Source organism: Paroedura picta, chromosome 9 (genome assembly GCF_049243985.1).
Source record: "Paroedura picta isolate Pp20150507F chromosome 9, Ppicta_v3.0, whole genome shotgun sequence".
Lineage (NCBI taxonomy): Eukaryota > Metazoa > Chordata > Lepidosauria > Squamata > Gekkonidae > Paroedura > Paroedura picta.
Window position 1 is genome coordinate 34,970,481 of NC_135377.1, and position 16,173 is coordinate 34,986,653.

Here is a 16,173-nt window from a genome sequence, read left to right on the forward strand (position 1 = left end):
CCCAGAAATTCTTGCTTCCATCTAAACTTGTAATATACTATTCCCCCCTTGATACCTATTTTCATTCCTTTGTGGAGTAAGAGTGAACTTTGTATTGAATAAAGTAGAGGACGTTTCACTTAGTGAATGGCATGAGAATGTTCTGCATTACTCCGTTCTAATGTACTAGACCAGGGGGAGCCCTTGCCAGCTTTCATTGGCAGGGGCTCCTAGGAATTGTAGTCCATGGACATCTGGAGGGCCGCAGTTTGACTACCCCTGTACTAGACAGTAGGTTTACCAAAACTGTTCAAATAATACTTAACCTAAAATACATTGTAACTTCTATAGATAAACACTAACTCACTCCTGTAATAATTTTAAAAAATAAATAAAAATTAGGCCTACCATTGATAAGGTATGGATGATTGCAGCATTTTCTTAATTCCATCATAGTGTTTAAGAGATTGGGTACATTTGCTTGACCACCACCTTTTGACAGAAATGTAAAGTTCTTTTCAAGAATGGCTCTATAATATTTCTTCTGAATGTTTGTCAATTCAACTTCAATAATAGTTTCTTCCTTAGGAGCCAGGTTCTTTTCCACATCTTCTTTAAGACGTCTTAACATCATTGGCTTAAGAATACCTTGTAGTTTTTGCACCTAGGATAGTCAAACAGTTGCTTTTGAAAGCAGTAAAAACAGCACCTTCTGTACTCGTATCAGAACCCTTTCCATACTTGGCTAGTCCTCTTACATGTAACTCTTAACTATAATACTGCAATTTGAACCCCAAAATGCAAATAGTATCACTGTGTACTAATCTGCCTAGGCATTCCAGTATAAAACAAATCTAGCACAATAAATAAATATGAAACCCAACAATACTATGATTAAAAACTACTGAACTGAAAACCAGATATTCAATTGGACAACTATTAAAAAAAGTGTTCACCAAGTGAAAAAAACCCACACAAACTTAGTAAATTAACGGTATACATAATATTATTGACAAGTTATGACATCAGATTTGTAACCTAATTTCTTGAAATGAGAACTCTGTATTCTTCCTTTATGAATCTAGTGTTAATATTTCCTCCCTTAATTAATGAGGTTTAGTCAACTGTCAAGCTCGATAGCAAGTACATTTGCCAGTTTGTGTATTGAAAACAAATCAGAACTGAGTCTAATCTTCTACTAAGATGCTTCTTTGCTGGTGTTTCTTACTGTACGTAGAAGGCACTATATGAATTGGGCAATCCAGTATATACTTAATTGTATATTTAACAGTCATTTCCTCCACGGTCAATATTATCCTTTTTTCTACTGCTGAGTGACTATGGTTAAGAATACTGGAAGTAAATAAATATTTGTCTATAAATTGAAATGCCCATTTGCACATTACAAACTGATGTGTTTGTGTGTAGTGTTACCAAGGTAGGTTTCTTCCAATGTATCTTGCACAAAATACATATGTGTGAGTGTATGTGTGAATGGAGGGGTTGTTCAAAATGACCCCAAATCCCGCTAAAACTGAAGTGAATATCTTCAGCAACAAAGGGCAGTATGAAGCCACTAATTTTGAACTTGCTGGGATAGAGGTTTATCATCAAAGGCAGTGGTTCTCAGCCTTCCCAATGCCACAACCCTTTAATACAGTTCCTCATGTTGTGGTGACCCCCAACGATAAAATTATGCAAGTGTTCTTTCACAGAAATTAAACCGCAACTGACCAAAGGCATAAAGATCCATTGTTCATGATTGTACATAAATTGGTTATAAATTGGTGGGTGCCTTCAGGAGTGGCAACAGTGGTGGTGCCCCCCCCCCTTGGCCAAGCTGTTGGCCCTGCTGCAACTCCTGTGAGAGGGTCGTTCGGCCCCCAAAGGTGTCCCGACCCCCAGATTGAGACCACTGATCAAAGGAGAAAACACTTAGTTTCCCTTGCTCTGATGTGAACCTTTCGGTGACTGGTTTGAAGTCAGGGGTTGGTCAAATGATCAACATATTTATGTAGGGAAAGAAAATACTGTTAATTTACCTGTTCCTCAGTTTTAAGATCACCAAACTCTTGCATAAATGTGGTTTCTGAAGGAAAACGACCTGGTTCCAAGAAATGAAGCAAACTGAACAGCTCTTCCACAGTGTTTTGAAGTGGAGTACCTGTAAGAAGCACCTTGTGTTCCTGCAAGACACAAACATTTAGAAACACAAGTGAACTTTTTAGCCACAAATCACAGCAAGTCTAGGTTTCTCTTCACACCACCATGTCTTGTAACAACTTGCTCTCCCAGAATTTGTTTCTTGCTGAATGTAATTCACTCTTTTTTAAATAAAAAGCAGGTTTTAATCAAGTCATTATTGCCATCTTTTATCGTTACTAGTCATCATGATACGTAACAAAAAGTCAAATGCTTCTGTTATTGCATAGCTTTTCGTTTTTCAAAAAATTTGCAATTACTCAGTAGCACTATATTGTCTAGATTAGTACAATCACAAAAAATGCTAAATTAGGATTACTATCATGTGCAAAATTATATGATATATAAGGTGGTGCTTCTGTGCCCCCCAATGTTTCTGCTTTGCTGTCACTGCCTCTGTATAAGCAAGACAACTAACTATAGGGGAGGGGGATGGACAGTCAGGCAAGACTTGCAGGGAAGGAGAAAGAGTGACAAGGAAGGGATGCAGAAAGAAAGACTGAGGTACAATGACAAAGAAGGGGGGGCAAGAAAGAAAATAATGGAAGAAGAGATAGAAACTGTGACAGAAAAGGGGTGGAGAGACAGTAGGAAGCAAAAGAAGGGGAAATGTGATGCCCCCTTCCTGTAAATTCCTTACAGGTTCTCACTTGTTCTAATGTAATGATATATGGTATTTATATAGGATTTCTTTACAAAACCAAAATACATGCTATTCTTTCTAAAATTAATGTTAAATGTGATACAATTTATTTTAGATGTGATATATTGTCTTAGACTGCCGGGTTCTACAATCAAGTACTGCAACATCCCATTGATATGTTAGTATTAGCATATGTTAAAAACTGGGGCAAAAACTAAACCGCACTTTTAATTTGTCGACAATAATCTTTACATCAAGCAACTGGAACTCAAAAAAACAAGCTGCCTTAGTGGCCCTGAATGAGCAGAATGGTGAATATAAATTTTTTAAATAATATTTCTGATCCACTGGATCAACAAATCCTGATAGACAGTTTTAATTTATGAGTATATTGGAGTTCTTCAGAAATATGTAGGTCACTGAGGGGATCATTATGGTTTGACTTGGCTTAAACAGGGTTTTATTAATTTATTTTTAAAAGAAAGTTAACAACTTTAGGGAAGGTTTCCACTAAAACATTTACTATCTGATCAACATGGCCAGGTACACAAACTTTCCTAGCACTCTATGAGTAATCAACACCCACCAGGTCCATCATCTTGAGCCCTTCCAATAGCTTGCAATTTCTGTTCTTCAACCTGTGGGCTTCATCAATTATCACACAGCGCCATGGAATGTTACGGAGCTCAGGACAATCAGTCAAAATCATTTCAAATGTAGTGATGATGGCATGAAATCTGTATGACCCCTTAATCACACGACCCTAAAAGTACAGAAATAACCTAATCAGATTAATAATAAAACTTAATAAAAGTGATTCAGTTTATCCAACTTTGTTTACCATTCTACAGTCTAGTAAATGCTTAAATTTGCAAGTTGTCTGAAAAATCTAGATGCAAATGGACAAGAAAACACCACAGCAGCTTTAAAATAGTGCCTGCGTATCTGCAAGCAATGTACCTTTCTTTATGCAAAACTGAAAAACAACCAATACCTTTTCTACATCCTAATTTTGGAAGTTTGAGCAACAAGATAAAAAGTCATCAGAAAACATCTTTGTATCCATTTTTCTGGCTTAAACAAAAGAGAAGAATGACCAGGAAGAAAGGAGCCATACTTTGCAACATGTTAGAAGCAACTTTTACCTGAGGGTCCTTGAAATACATTTCATATGACTGAATGGTCCGTCGGCTGGCTTGACTCCCATGATATACAACAACATTTAATTCTGTCCAGGTGCGGAATTCCCTTTCCCAATTGGGGATTGTAGACAATGGGGCAATAACCAAAAAAGGACCATGGATGCCTTTCAAATATATCTCATAGAGAAATGTAATAGACTGAATGGTTTTCCCCAGTCCCATTTCATCTGCTAAAATGCAGTTTCGCCTGCAATAAATAAACAGCAATAAACGTTTAATAAGGAAAGTATGTTTCAATTCTAAAGACATGATTTTAAAAAACTTTATTTCAATTGAATGTTGGTAGAATTTTACTACACCAAGATGCATTGGAAGTAATTTTTTGAGAGCAGTGAATAGAAATTCTATAGATTTGTATTTCTAAAACATTCCTAAAACCCACCCCAAAATTTCAAGATTGCAGATGTAAAACGATTTAGCTGTGCTAAGGCAGTATTTTTACAATAAAGTTACTTTACATACGTGTTGTACCAATTGAAAAGAAGCCAGTTAACTCCTTCCAACTGGTATTCCCTGAGTTTGTTGTTATTTTTATATTCCCTGGAACTTTCTGACTTCTTCCAATCATCAGCAGGAGGTCGTTCCTGTTTTAAATACAGCAAATCGTATTAGTGGTTACTAAAAACCACATTACTGTGCTATTTTCAAGGAACAACTTCTATATAGAGCCAAATCTTACCACACGTTCTGTTTCTGGCTCCCTAGACATTAGTTTTTCAAATTCTTCAATCTTTGCCTGGTCTATATCTTGCTTTAATTCCCACGTGCTGTCTTCATATGGAAGTGAACACCATTTCACCAAATAATGAGTCACAGGCTTTGTTTTTAAACAAGAAACAAGAAGTTAGATTAAATGAAAATAATGTCTGTTCTGTAAGCATAGCTGCAACAAGAATCATAATGCAGAACAAGCAATAATCTATGATCTTTTAGCATGAAAACATTTCAGCAACCAGAGGATGATAGGCTTTTATAAGCTATTCGTTTACATAAATATTCCACTACACTTCCAGGGAATGAAGTAAGTGATTATGCCCATTTTCGTGAGCATGAAGGTTGAGGAGAATGATGAAATATAAAATTATTTAACAATAATTTAGTTACTATATGATTAATGCTGGACTTCAAGAAATAAATATATTGATCAATAAACAATATATTTCCTAGAAAGGAATATAACATCACAAAAGTCTCAGAATTTTCTAGTATTTTAATTTTAAAGTTTATTTTATAAAAATAACATTTAATACAAATTTTAAATACTACCGTAAAGAGCTGTTTATTTTAAAGGACATGGGATACTATTACTGCATTAGGCTGCTCAAGGATAAGGGTGACCAAAGATCAGAGCTGAAAAGGTTTAAATCCAAGAGTCTATCTCTTAGGACACCCTGTATTATATCTTGTCATTTTGCTATCATCAGTATTAAAACAAATAAAATTACAGACACTAAGATGCATACATGCTTTCCAGCCAAACATTGCTTAATCTCTGCAACATACATCTACAGCAAACTGAAAAAACATGCCCTGTATTGCTTATATTGAAACAAAACAGCTTTATAAATATATTACCTCTTCATTATCATCCTTGCTATGTGAAACATCCAGTATCCGATCAATTTCAACGTAGTCAGGATTAAAAAGTTCATCATCAATCTGTTAAGGAAAATGGAAGATCAAAAATTTTATGAGCATGTATTACTTTCAAAAAATAAAAAATGGGCCAAAGCAAATACAAAATGTGTATTTGGCAAACTTCGACATGTTAATTGAAATGCAAAAATTGAGTAAGATTGTTCCCCATGAGGGAATCAGACTTCTCAGACTTTGTTAACTGGGCTTCTTAATTACTGTGTGAAACCTTTTACTGTGTGAGAATGTTTAAGAATATTTTAAATGAAGTGTGAAATTACAATTCACTAATGAGCAATCAAAAAGGCTTATGGCATGCAATGCATTTATCATTCTTGAAAACTGCAGCCTGCAATAAAAAAACTGTATACAGTAAGTGCTGTAAAAATAGTAGTCTACTTGCCATATAAACTGGATTAACAGAATCATATTCCAGAACAAGTAAATAAAATCCAACTATACGGGTTTTTTTGTTTCCTCCTTCATCATCACAAAATTAGTGTAACAAAGTGTCACCAAGCCCCCGATTCAAATATCACAGCCACAAATGCAATATGGGAACAATACTAACCAAGCTTACAGGGATAAAGTTTATCAAAATGCATGTTGATGCTGAACAAGTTCAGACTAAAGTTCAGGCAATAATATTCTCTCCCAGGTAACAGCTACTCTTTGTAGCTGTCTATATGCAACTGGCAAGACATGAAATGGGTGTGAAATTATAAAATTGGCCTGGATTCTGTAGATCTGATGGTGTTGAGATGAATGTCATTGTTTGATTATGATAGGCATGGATACTACTAATTTCTTCTCAAGACACTGGGTTAGATATCTCATCTACATACATTACCCACTAGCCGTATGACAGCTACTTTATCAGCTAGCAGATCTTGGCCATTGCTATTTCCAAGCACCTTTACCACCTTATAGTAGGCCCACCCTCTCAGGAATCCATGGACCTGAACTGAACCATGGACCTGTTTGATTGTTATCCTGTTTAAATTGTTATCTTCTGTCGTTTTTATTATTATTATTATCATTGTTATATTTCTATTTGACCCAATCAAGCCTCAAGGTAGGGCGGTATACAAATGTAATACATAAATAGATAAATACATACATAAATACAAACATCTGATAAAGTTGAAAGGGAAAGGATTTGAATAAATATTACTCTTAACTTGTATCAGAGCTGACTAAATATGGTAGATACTTAGAGAATTATACTACAGCATTTTTGAAGACATCCCTCTTTGCAGCTGCCAGTGTCACTGTGAAGTTCCAGTCAACTTAGAGTATTTTGAATAGTGAATGGCTTTGTCAATCCTTGCTCTGTGTACCCAAATACTGAATCATCATCAGTTGACTGAGAATAATTTCTTAGCAACTTTTGAAAAGAGAATTGCATTAATTAAATACAACTTGACTTTCAGCCTTTAAACAGTCAGGCTCATTCTTCTCCTGTTTTGTTTGCATCCATTTCAGTTTCTCTCTTGTGCACAATATTCTCTTCCCCCCACAATTCATGGAGCCTCTTTCTCTGTCTCTCTCTAACCCCAGACCCCCAAATAGCTGGCCAGCATGAGGAGGGAGGGTTGAAGCAAAAAATATGTCCTGTGTGCTTTTTCTGCTCCTAGCTTCTCGCTACTACAATTGGCACTGGAAGTGTTCATAGCTGGTGTTTTTAGGGGGAGGGAGGGAGTGTCAGCAGTTCTGCAGAAAAAAATGCTCTATCTGAACAAGAATTCATTGTGTGGATTTTAAAAACAAGTCCTATTCGGCTATTGCTCAGAATTAGATATGACACTCTGGCTTCCTGTAGCCCTGCCAACAATCTTCCTTTCTTGAGGAGGTTTATTGCCTGAGCAGTGACCATCTAGCAGCAGGCACATATGCATAAAAATGGCTTTTTAGATCCCAGAAAGCCTAGTTTTCAGCTAGAGTATGACAATCAGGCAATACCTGTGACATTAACAGTACCCACCTAGAGAGTGAAAGGAAAAAAACCTGCCAACTATTGATCCCATTAGATCTATCTGGTGGCCTATCATACAATTGAACATGATGTACTTGTGGCATAGATATATAAACTGGTTCTACTTATTCATAGTACAGAGGGTGGTGATGGGAAATTGCTCATCATCACCATGAGATTCTTTTCTGTTGAGTTCTGCAAGCCGGTATTCAGTTCTCACATCTGTTATATATATACTAGATTCAAAGCCCGTTCTCATGAAAGCCCCCCCCCCAGCCGTGTCTGCCCAGCAGACACATAGAGGCAGCATTGCCCCCGGGTGCGGCATTTCTGGGCCCGGTGGGAAGGCCTGCTTCCCCCCTCCTCCCGGCAGCGGCGCAGCCTCCCCCTTGAACCTAGAAGCCCCTCGGGCCTCAAAGAGGCTCCGGGTGTGCTTCTAGGCCCGAGGGGAAGGCCTCCTTCTTTACTCACAGTGTCCTGCCACTTCCCTGTCGCTTTCTAGCTTGTCCTGGCGAGGGCCTTAGAAGCCTTTCTGTCCTGTCCTGGTGAAGGACTAGATTGTGCCCTCACCCGATTGGTTAGAACTGCTGTCTGTCCTGGTGAGGGGCCAATCGGAAGGCATTTTGCACCTTCCAATTGGCCCCTCACCCGGACTGGCCCCACCCACTCTCCACCCACTTACCCCTTAGCGAAATATGAAGGTGGAAAGATATATATAGCAGCTGAAGAAGACTTGATAGAAACAATGGGTTATATCCAACAAGCTTTTAAACTCAAGAAAAAGGAAGAAGATCTATTCTGACCACCAAAAAAGACTATGTTGTAGGAGATCACAGGGGCTGAATCTACAAAAGTCATGTGGGCCAGGTCTGTAGTATTGGGTGATAGAGGCAGTTTGTATGCTGGTTATCTGTCCTGAGTTTGAAGCTATTGGAAAGTATTGTCAACTAGGTTTTCTGCAATCCTGTTCTAAAAACTTGAAATAGAATAATCACAACTGTTATATATCCTTTTTCTCTCAGTACCTGTGCTAGCGATCCACATCCATTCAGACTGGATTTTGTATTCATTCATATTACACATACAAATCAATCATACATATGTGTATGATTTAAATACTGATTTATTTGCCAACAGAAAATACGTGATATATTTGAAAAGGTAGGACCTCACCCACAACAACTTATGCTACAACAAATGTGTTAGTATTCAAGATTTCACAAGACACTTAATTGTTTTGATTGTAACACACTAATACAGCAGCCCTCTGGAACTAAAATAAAGTTGTTCTGCAAAACATAATTCATTTCAGCATGTGAAAGAAATTTAGATTTGGGTATGTGTGTTTGCAGGACACAGATTCAGTTTACTTTCATAAGATTTTTTAATAATTGTGATGTTGGATTAAAATGCTATCAAGCAATTGTTGTTCACTTGCAGAAAAAAATTATTACAGGGGTTACAAGGATGACTATGGTATTAATATAATCAATCATCACAGTAATCTGTAAAACAGTTCAACCCTTTTACTATCCAAAACTTTCAGTATCAGTGGTACACACAATCCCCAATAACAGTTAAAGTGACAAGCATAAGTCTCTATCAATACATTCCAAATTTTATGCAAATATATTACTGAATAAGTACCCCCCAACCCAAAAACATACCTCTGAAAGGAACTTATTTTGGCCCTGCTTTGCTTTAAATCTTTTAATTTTTTGCTGAATTCTTCTGTCTTTGTCCAATACTTCCACAGATGCCCATTGACAGTGAAGATAAGAGCTAAAAGATGGAACAAACTAATTTAAAGACATAAACCCAAAACGTACCATTCTCTAAATATTTTGTCCCAGTTTGGTATTTACTTGATGAGGTTTATGTAAAGTAGTTGTATTATATTAAAATTATATTATATATTCTCCAAGTATTCTTATTGACATTTTTGGAAAAACACTTAATAGTCAACATATGTAAATTAAATATCACATAGTGCCCAGGCATCTTCCCTGGAAGCAAATGAGTTCATTGCATTCTCGAGAGAGGAGGGATTTCACTGATTATCAAGGTGACAATATAGGGACAGGGGAATTTTCCCCTTTCCTTGATTTTGGTGTTATGTTGTCACTATGAAAGGTTACTTTTGGCCTCCTATTGTTGCACGTACATCACATATACATATTAATATAGCATGGATACATTTAATACATATGATGAATAACACTGATTCATGGCTATACAATTAACTTGGAAAAATGTGTACATATTATGGAATCATAGGGATAGTCCAGCAGAACAAAGTTTGAGTCCAGTGGCCCCTTTTATTCAAAGTATAAGGTTTTATGTGCATGCACACTTCCTCAGATAGCTTTTCAAATGAAAGATAGTCTTCTTGGTCATTCTAATCTATGCAACAAATGAATATATTGAATGTGAACTGGTAGAACATGAATTTATTCACAAATATATTTGTACTTCTAATTTCTCTGTTAATAAATCTTTATTTTATCATTGTCCCATTAACTGCTGCATAAACATTCCACAAACTAATTTACTTAGTTTGCAGCCAACATCTGATGAAGTAGGTAATATACAGCTCATGCTCTGTGATTAAACCGATTTGTGAGTCTTAAAGGTACATTTGGATTTTCTTAGTATTAATACATTTATTGATAAGCTGGGGCTTTAAAACTAAAATGATTCCCTGCACAAGCCAACAGAAGTATATACTGACAGTACATTCATCCCTAAGTATTCTGCATCCTCAACGTTTTGGACACCCTGTTCCAATTCTGCAGTAAAGCCAAAAGGGTCTTGTACTTTGTCACAATATATACATGGAAAGAAAAGAAATGAGATCAGCAGCTCTAAACTCCTGATATTTTGATTAAGCATGTTCATATTTGCAATAGGAACTTAAAAATTAAATTTCAAATATTTGCAGAGGGGATTCAAGGTTACAGGTTACTTACAAGTTTTTGTATTTTACATAGAATTCTTCAGTTTCTATCTCCTCTCCATTCTCCATCTGTAAAGAGAGATCAGTGGCATTAATCATGAACAACAGTGTCAAATATCACCTCCAACTTCCATACAATACAGATTGCTGTTCAAAAGAGGCATGGATTAGAATTTAACAAAAGGGTGTCTTATTATATAGCGTTTTTAAAGAAAGAGAAAAAATATAGGTAAAAAGTTTCCTACATCTGCTTACCCACCAACATTCTGCACTGCTTATTACAGCTTCTAAGACATGAATCATTTTAACTCCTCCCTAACCACATGCAGCTTCATTCACAACAACCTGACCCCAACTCTGGCATTCTGCCAAACCCACAGTGTTAAGCAGAAGCCAAGTGTACCATTTTCTCAGGCAGCAGCCAATTAGCAACTGTACTCCTGAATGCCATATGTATTATTTTTGGCTGGCTCATGGCAACTTTATACTGTGGTTTTTGAAACATGTTCAAATAATGTTTTAACAGTGGTTTATGCTTCCATATTGTTAACGCTGCTAAATAAGAAATCGTATAAAACTGAACCTTAAATTTCAAGTTGTAATTTTAATACATCATTGTTCATAATGTTAGTTTTACTCAATGGTGCAATTAAAATCATTCAGCCAAGATATCACGCATGCAGCGTAGCCAAATTAAATTAATATCAAAACATAACCTTTAGGTAAGGATAAAACTGTGACAAAGAAGCTCAAAACAATTTTATATGTCAACTTATGCAGCACACATGGCATGTGGCACAAACTTACTGCTGAAGAGAAGCAAAGTATGGGTATAGTCTCACATTTTGATTGTATCGTAAATTATTTTAACGACATAAAGGGTTAGTTAAGAATTTTGATTTCAAGGGAGAAAAAACCCATTAGACTCTTTCATTAAACTGATTGGATTTAGAGGTGCTTCCCTTTACCTGTGTCATAGTAATTTTAAAAATATTACACAAACCCCAGAAATTATTAGAGAGGTATTGAACAGAGAGCTAAGCAAGGTTTTTTCTGATTGGTATTTGGATGCTAAATCATCAAGATATACCAAGACTGTTAGTCAGAGACAGGCAATGGCAAACCACCTCTGAATGTCTCTTGTCTTGAAAACTGTATTGTGTCAGCTGCCACTTGATGGACAAAAAAGAAAAAGAAAAAAATGAACAGCTACAAGAACTGACATGTATGTTTGGGAGCTTCTGCAGTGCAATGGCTTAGACAAAGAGAAGGTCTCTAGACCCTGCCATTAATGCAATATAAGGCTTAGCCAAAGAACACTTTCTCAACCTCAACCCTACGGTCCATATACAATATGGAGACACTACTCCTGATCTACTCTTACAGGTGGTAAGGATAACAAAAACTTGTTATATATGAAACACTTTCAATACTGAATGTGCTATAGAAGTCCTATTATTATTGCTAAATACACTACTAACTCAAATTTGATTTGTTCCTTTTATAATTCAGTGTTATCTTGAAATAAATCAGATGCAGAACAAAGTGCTATTTTTTCCCTTTCTAGGTCAGTCTTTTTAAGCCTGTGGGCACCTTTAGAATTCTGACATAGGGTGGCAAGTACAACCACAAATGGCTGCCATGAGAAGTGGAACCATACAAGTATAAGGAAGAAGAGAGGTAATATATACTTACCCTGGGAAAGATGAGTGACAAAAAGAATTTTAAAAGTGTCCTATCGGAAGCTGTGCTGGGCAACAGCCTGACTTGGCTTCACCTTCTTTCTCAAAACACATTGGTAACACTCTGGGCCCTCCTGTTTTAGGTGAAATACTGCCCTACCCTGAAGCTATTAGGAATGAAACTTCATAGTAAGCTCCAATTTTCCATTCTCCAGTGGAAAGGTAACTTTTGCATGTGGGATCTAATGATATAATGGCATTTATTTATAACCAACCAAAGTTAATGTCCTTTGAAGCAGCCTTCTTCTTAAGGCTGATTCCGCAAAAGAAAATGCATCTCTGCCACGTGAATGACTCCATAAATTTAAAAAAATACAGCTTTGCATTATGTTTCTAAATGACGGACAACAACTACAAGCTGCAGTGGTTGCCAGTCACTTGAGAGATTGTGTAGTCACCCTTTTGGAAGGCTACTTCTCTGTTGCCTGATAGACTCAGTGAGTATAATCCTGTATCCATTAGCCTACAGTAGAAAAAGAAATTCTAGATACTGTAGTTTAAGTTCTGAAGGCTACAAAGAGAATCACACTTTCAAAAATCATTCGTTCTGGAGATATAAAAGTTGATTTAACATCTCGTTAAGCAACTCAAATTCACTTTGATGGATGGGTTCTGGAAAAGAGAAAGTAAACTGATTTCCTCAATCCTATGGAACATGGAAAGTTGATTTTAAAAATAAAGGCAGAGAGTGTTCTCAGTACAACTCTATACTTGTGGAATATGAATAGAAAGCTTGTTGAGTTCTGACATTCTGCACATTGAGGAAATGTCTATATGGAAGGTGGACTGAATGGTTAAACAACCTTTAAACTAATAAGCAGCATGGTTTCAGGGAGGGTCTTGTGAATGCACTGCAGATAGCACTGAGGTTTCAGGATAGGAACCTACACACAGGAGGGCAACTGAGTAAAGACACTCTCCTTAAAAAACTGTATATGTGATTATGTGAAATAAACCTTCCTCTAAAGATGCTACTAGGGATGTGCATTCAGAAATTTCAAGTCCAAAAATACTGTATCATCATTTTTTTGGTATATTCAGAGAGCTGGGTGATATCTGGGCTTTTTGGGAACGTCAGATGATTCCCCAAAAATATAAGAAATATTCAAGAATATCTGAAAATATTCTAAGGCTGGCTTTTTAAGACATCCTTTCCTGTCAATTTTACAAGAAATGAAATAAAAGAAGCCAGAAGTTATTTGGTCCCTGACACTGCAATTATAGGGTCTCCAGAAGTGTTATTATTAGGAGTGTACAACTGGCTGAATCAAAGCTGTAGAAATAACCCTACCAGTATATTTTGCTTATTTCTTTAGCTGAATACAGATCCGAGAATCTGACTGGTGGCTGGTATACCTGATCACAAATAAAGCCAAATTTTCCAGCTTGGTATATTAACTGGTGGTGAACAGGTTTAATGGATTGCAGAGAGATTTTCAGCCCTATGTCCTCTAGTGATCTTTCCCACCTTTTCCTCTGGTGTACAGGGCAACGGGAAGAGTAAGAGGCATCTCTACAATCCAATGTCAAAGTACCTAAGGGCAGCAGTTCTCAACCTGTGGGTCACGACCCCCCTGAGGGGCCGTTTGGCCTTTCCCGGGGGATTGCGGTGGCAGCATGGCTCTGGCCTCCTCCGCGCCACCTGGGAGCTCACTGAGGCGGTGCAGAGGAGGCCAGAGCCATGCTGTCGCTGTCACTGCTCCGGCTACTACTGCCGCCTCTCCTGTTACATACTGGCCTCCTTGGCACCACTGAGGAGAAGGCTAGTCCGCAACCCCTACAGCGGGAGCAACAACAGCATGTGCACCGCCGCCCCTGCTGTAGGGGTTGGGGAGCAGTGACGATAGAGAACCGCTGCCTTAGGGGAAGCTGTAGTGCCTTAGAGCCAATCATTTCCCAGAGAACAGTAGGGAGGGGGGAAGGAGCAGTAGAAATTTCACAGATACGATTTCAAATTAGGGGAACACTGCTCTTTAGCCAATTGCAGAAGATTGTTCTTTTTAGAAATTCTTCTGTGCATGGACAAAGAACATAAAAGCAAGGGTCTGACTGAGGTCTAGACTCCATTGCTAAGAGAGGTTTGGAGAGTATATGCTGGCTTTGGCTTCAGCTGCCGCTCTGAGCTGGCTGCCTGAGTTTCTGCTCTGGAGTTCAGATTACATTCTGCTTGCCTGGAGAAGAGTGAGGACTGCAATTGGTTTGACTGAACATTTTTTTTAAGTTTTCTTTTTTTACTGTTAATTGTTCTTTGGGCTTGGTAGGTCATAGGTTGTGTGTGTTTTTTGGGAGTGGTTGAAACCAAAGGCCTCAGGCCTTCTGGGGGTCCCTTTGGTTTATTAAATAAATATTTTATTTCTATATCATCCCATCCCTGTTAGCTCGGGGATATGATACACAGTAAGTAACAGATCTTTCATAAAAACCACCTCCTCTATTATTTGTCTCCTTGTGGGGATTGAACCAAGTTTGGAGAGGTTCCTTTGATGGATGTTCAAGAGAGGAGGCCAGGATCTCAGGATGTTATTGTCTGGCATCAACCATAAGCCTGGAGGAACAGCTAGATTTTGCAAGCCTGAAGAATTCTTTAGAATCCTGGAAAGCCCTGATCTCTTCAGGCAGAGCATTCCACCAGGCCGAAAAAGCCCTGGCCTTGGTCAAGGCCAATTTTATCTCTCTGAGGAAAGGAACCGTAGGCAGATTTAGACTGCCTTATCTTAACAGTCTTTGTGGAATACAAGGGAGAAGGCATTCCTGAAGATACAGGAATCAGGACCTTGAATTTGATTTGGTCTCCAGTCTGGAGTCAGTGCAGATGGAAAAGCAGTGGTGTAACATGCAGCTGCATTCTGGACCAGTTGGAGTTTTCAGAGCAGCCGCAACAGTAGCCCAGTATAAAACGTTACAGAAATAAAATCTGAAAGTGACCATTGCATAGATCACAGTGGCTAGGTCAGACATTACTAGGTAAGGTGCAAGCTGTTATGCTTGGCATAGGCGGAAGAATGCCCAGCAAGATCTGTGATCTGGGCTTCCATGGATAGAAAGGCATCCAGGAATATCCACAGACTCTTGACAGTGATAAAGGTGTTAGAGGGTCTATGTCAGAGGTTGGGAATAGCACTGTATTACTTTCAGTGTGTTGACCTTGTCACAGGGTCTCAGCTGGATTTAACGTTAGTCATCTCGGCTTGAGGCAATCCACCACAGTCCCCAGACACCTGGCCAAGGAATCTGGAGGTGTTGATGGATGGCCATCCATCAGTAGAAATAGCTGTGTGCCAGCAGCACATGATGGCAGCCCATCCCAAAACTCCAGACCAGCTGGGCAAGAGGACACATGTAGATGTTAACTAACATTTGGGAAAGAATAGTTCCTTGTGAGACCCCACAAATCAGGGCCTGACACTGGGAGGTTCTCCTTCCAAGTGCAACCCTCTGCCTCTGATTTTGGATGAGGACTACAACTACTGCTGGATGAAGGACTACAACTATTGAACTTCCACATCGGCTAGGCAGTGGGCTAGCAGCTGTGATTGTGCAATCCAGATCATTTGTGAGGGCAACCAAAGGGGTCTCCACCCTGTGGCTAAGAAGTGATGCTTCTTCCAGATCTCTGTAGCTGTCCACCAACTGCCCACTCAACCACCTTACCCAGAAATGGTAGATCTGAAACTGGGTGGTAGTTGGTGGGGTTGGTAGAGTCCAGCCCTGTTATTTTCAAAATTTGCCATCACCAAACTGGATAGCCCCCTGCTTACCATTTTATCTAATTTTAGCTCATCGTTATTTACTTGTTATTTTATTCTGATTACTGGTACTCCTTTTACAGATTATGCCAT

At 38.2% G+C, this 16,173-nt stretch overlaps 1 protein-coding gene across 10 annotated transcripts in view; it reads right to left on the reverse strand.

The window, feature by feature from the left end:
• The window catches only part of CHD7 (chromodomain helicase DNA binding protein 7), a 178,538-nt gene that overhangs the window by 45,628 nt on the left and 116,737 nt on the right, over positions 1-16,173 (reverse strand). For all 10 annotated transcript variants that reach the window (XM_077352324.1, XM_077352326.1, XM_077352327.1 and 7 more), the window contains 9 exons: positions 10,606-10,661; positions 9,304-9,418; positions 5,602-5,685; positions 4,706-4,843; positions 4,489-4,610; positions 3,970-4,213; positions 3,411-3,587; positions 2,022-2,165; positions 388-643 (listed from right to left, as the gene is read on the reverse strand). In XM_077352324.1, the coding sequence (XP_077208439.1) occupies positions 388-643; positions 2,022-2,165; positions 3,411-3,587; positions 3,970-4,213; positions 4,489-4,610; positions 4,706-4,843; positions 5,602-5,685; positions 9,304-9,418; positions 10,606-10,661 (1,336 nt within the window). The remainder of the gene's footprint in view (positions 1-387; positions 644-2,021; positions 2,166-3,410; positions 3,588-3,969; positions 4,214-4,488; positions 4,611-4,705; positions 4,844-5,601; positions 5,686-9,303; positions 9,419-10,605; positions 10,662-16,173) is intronic.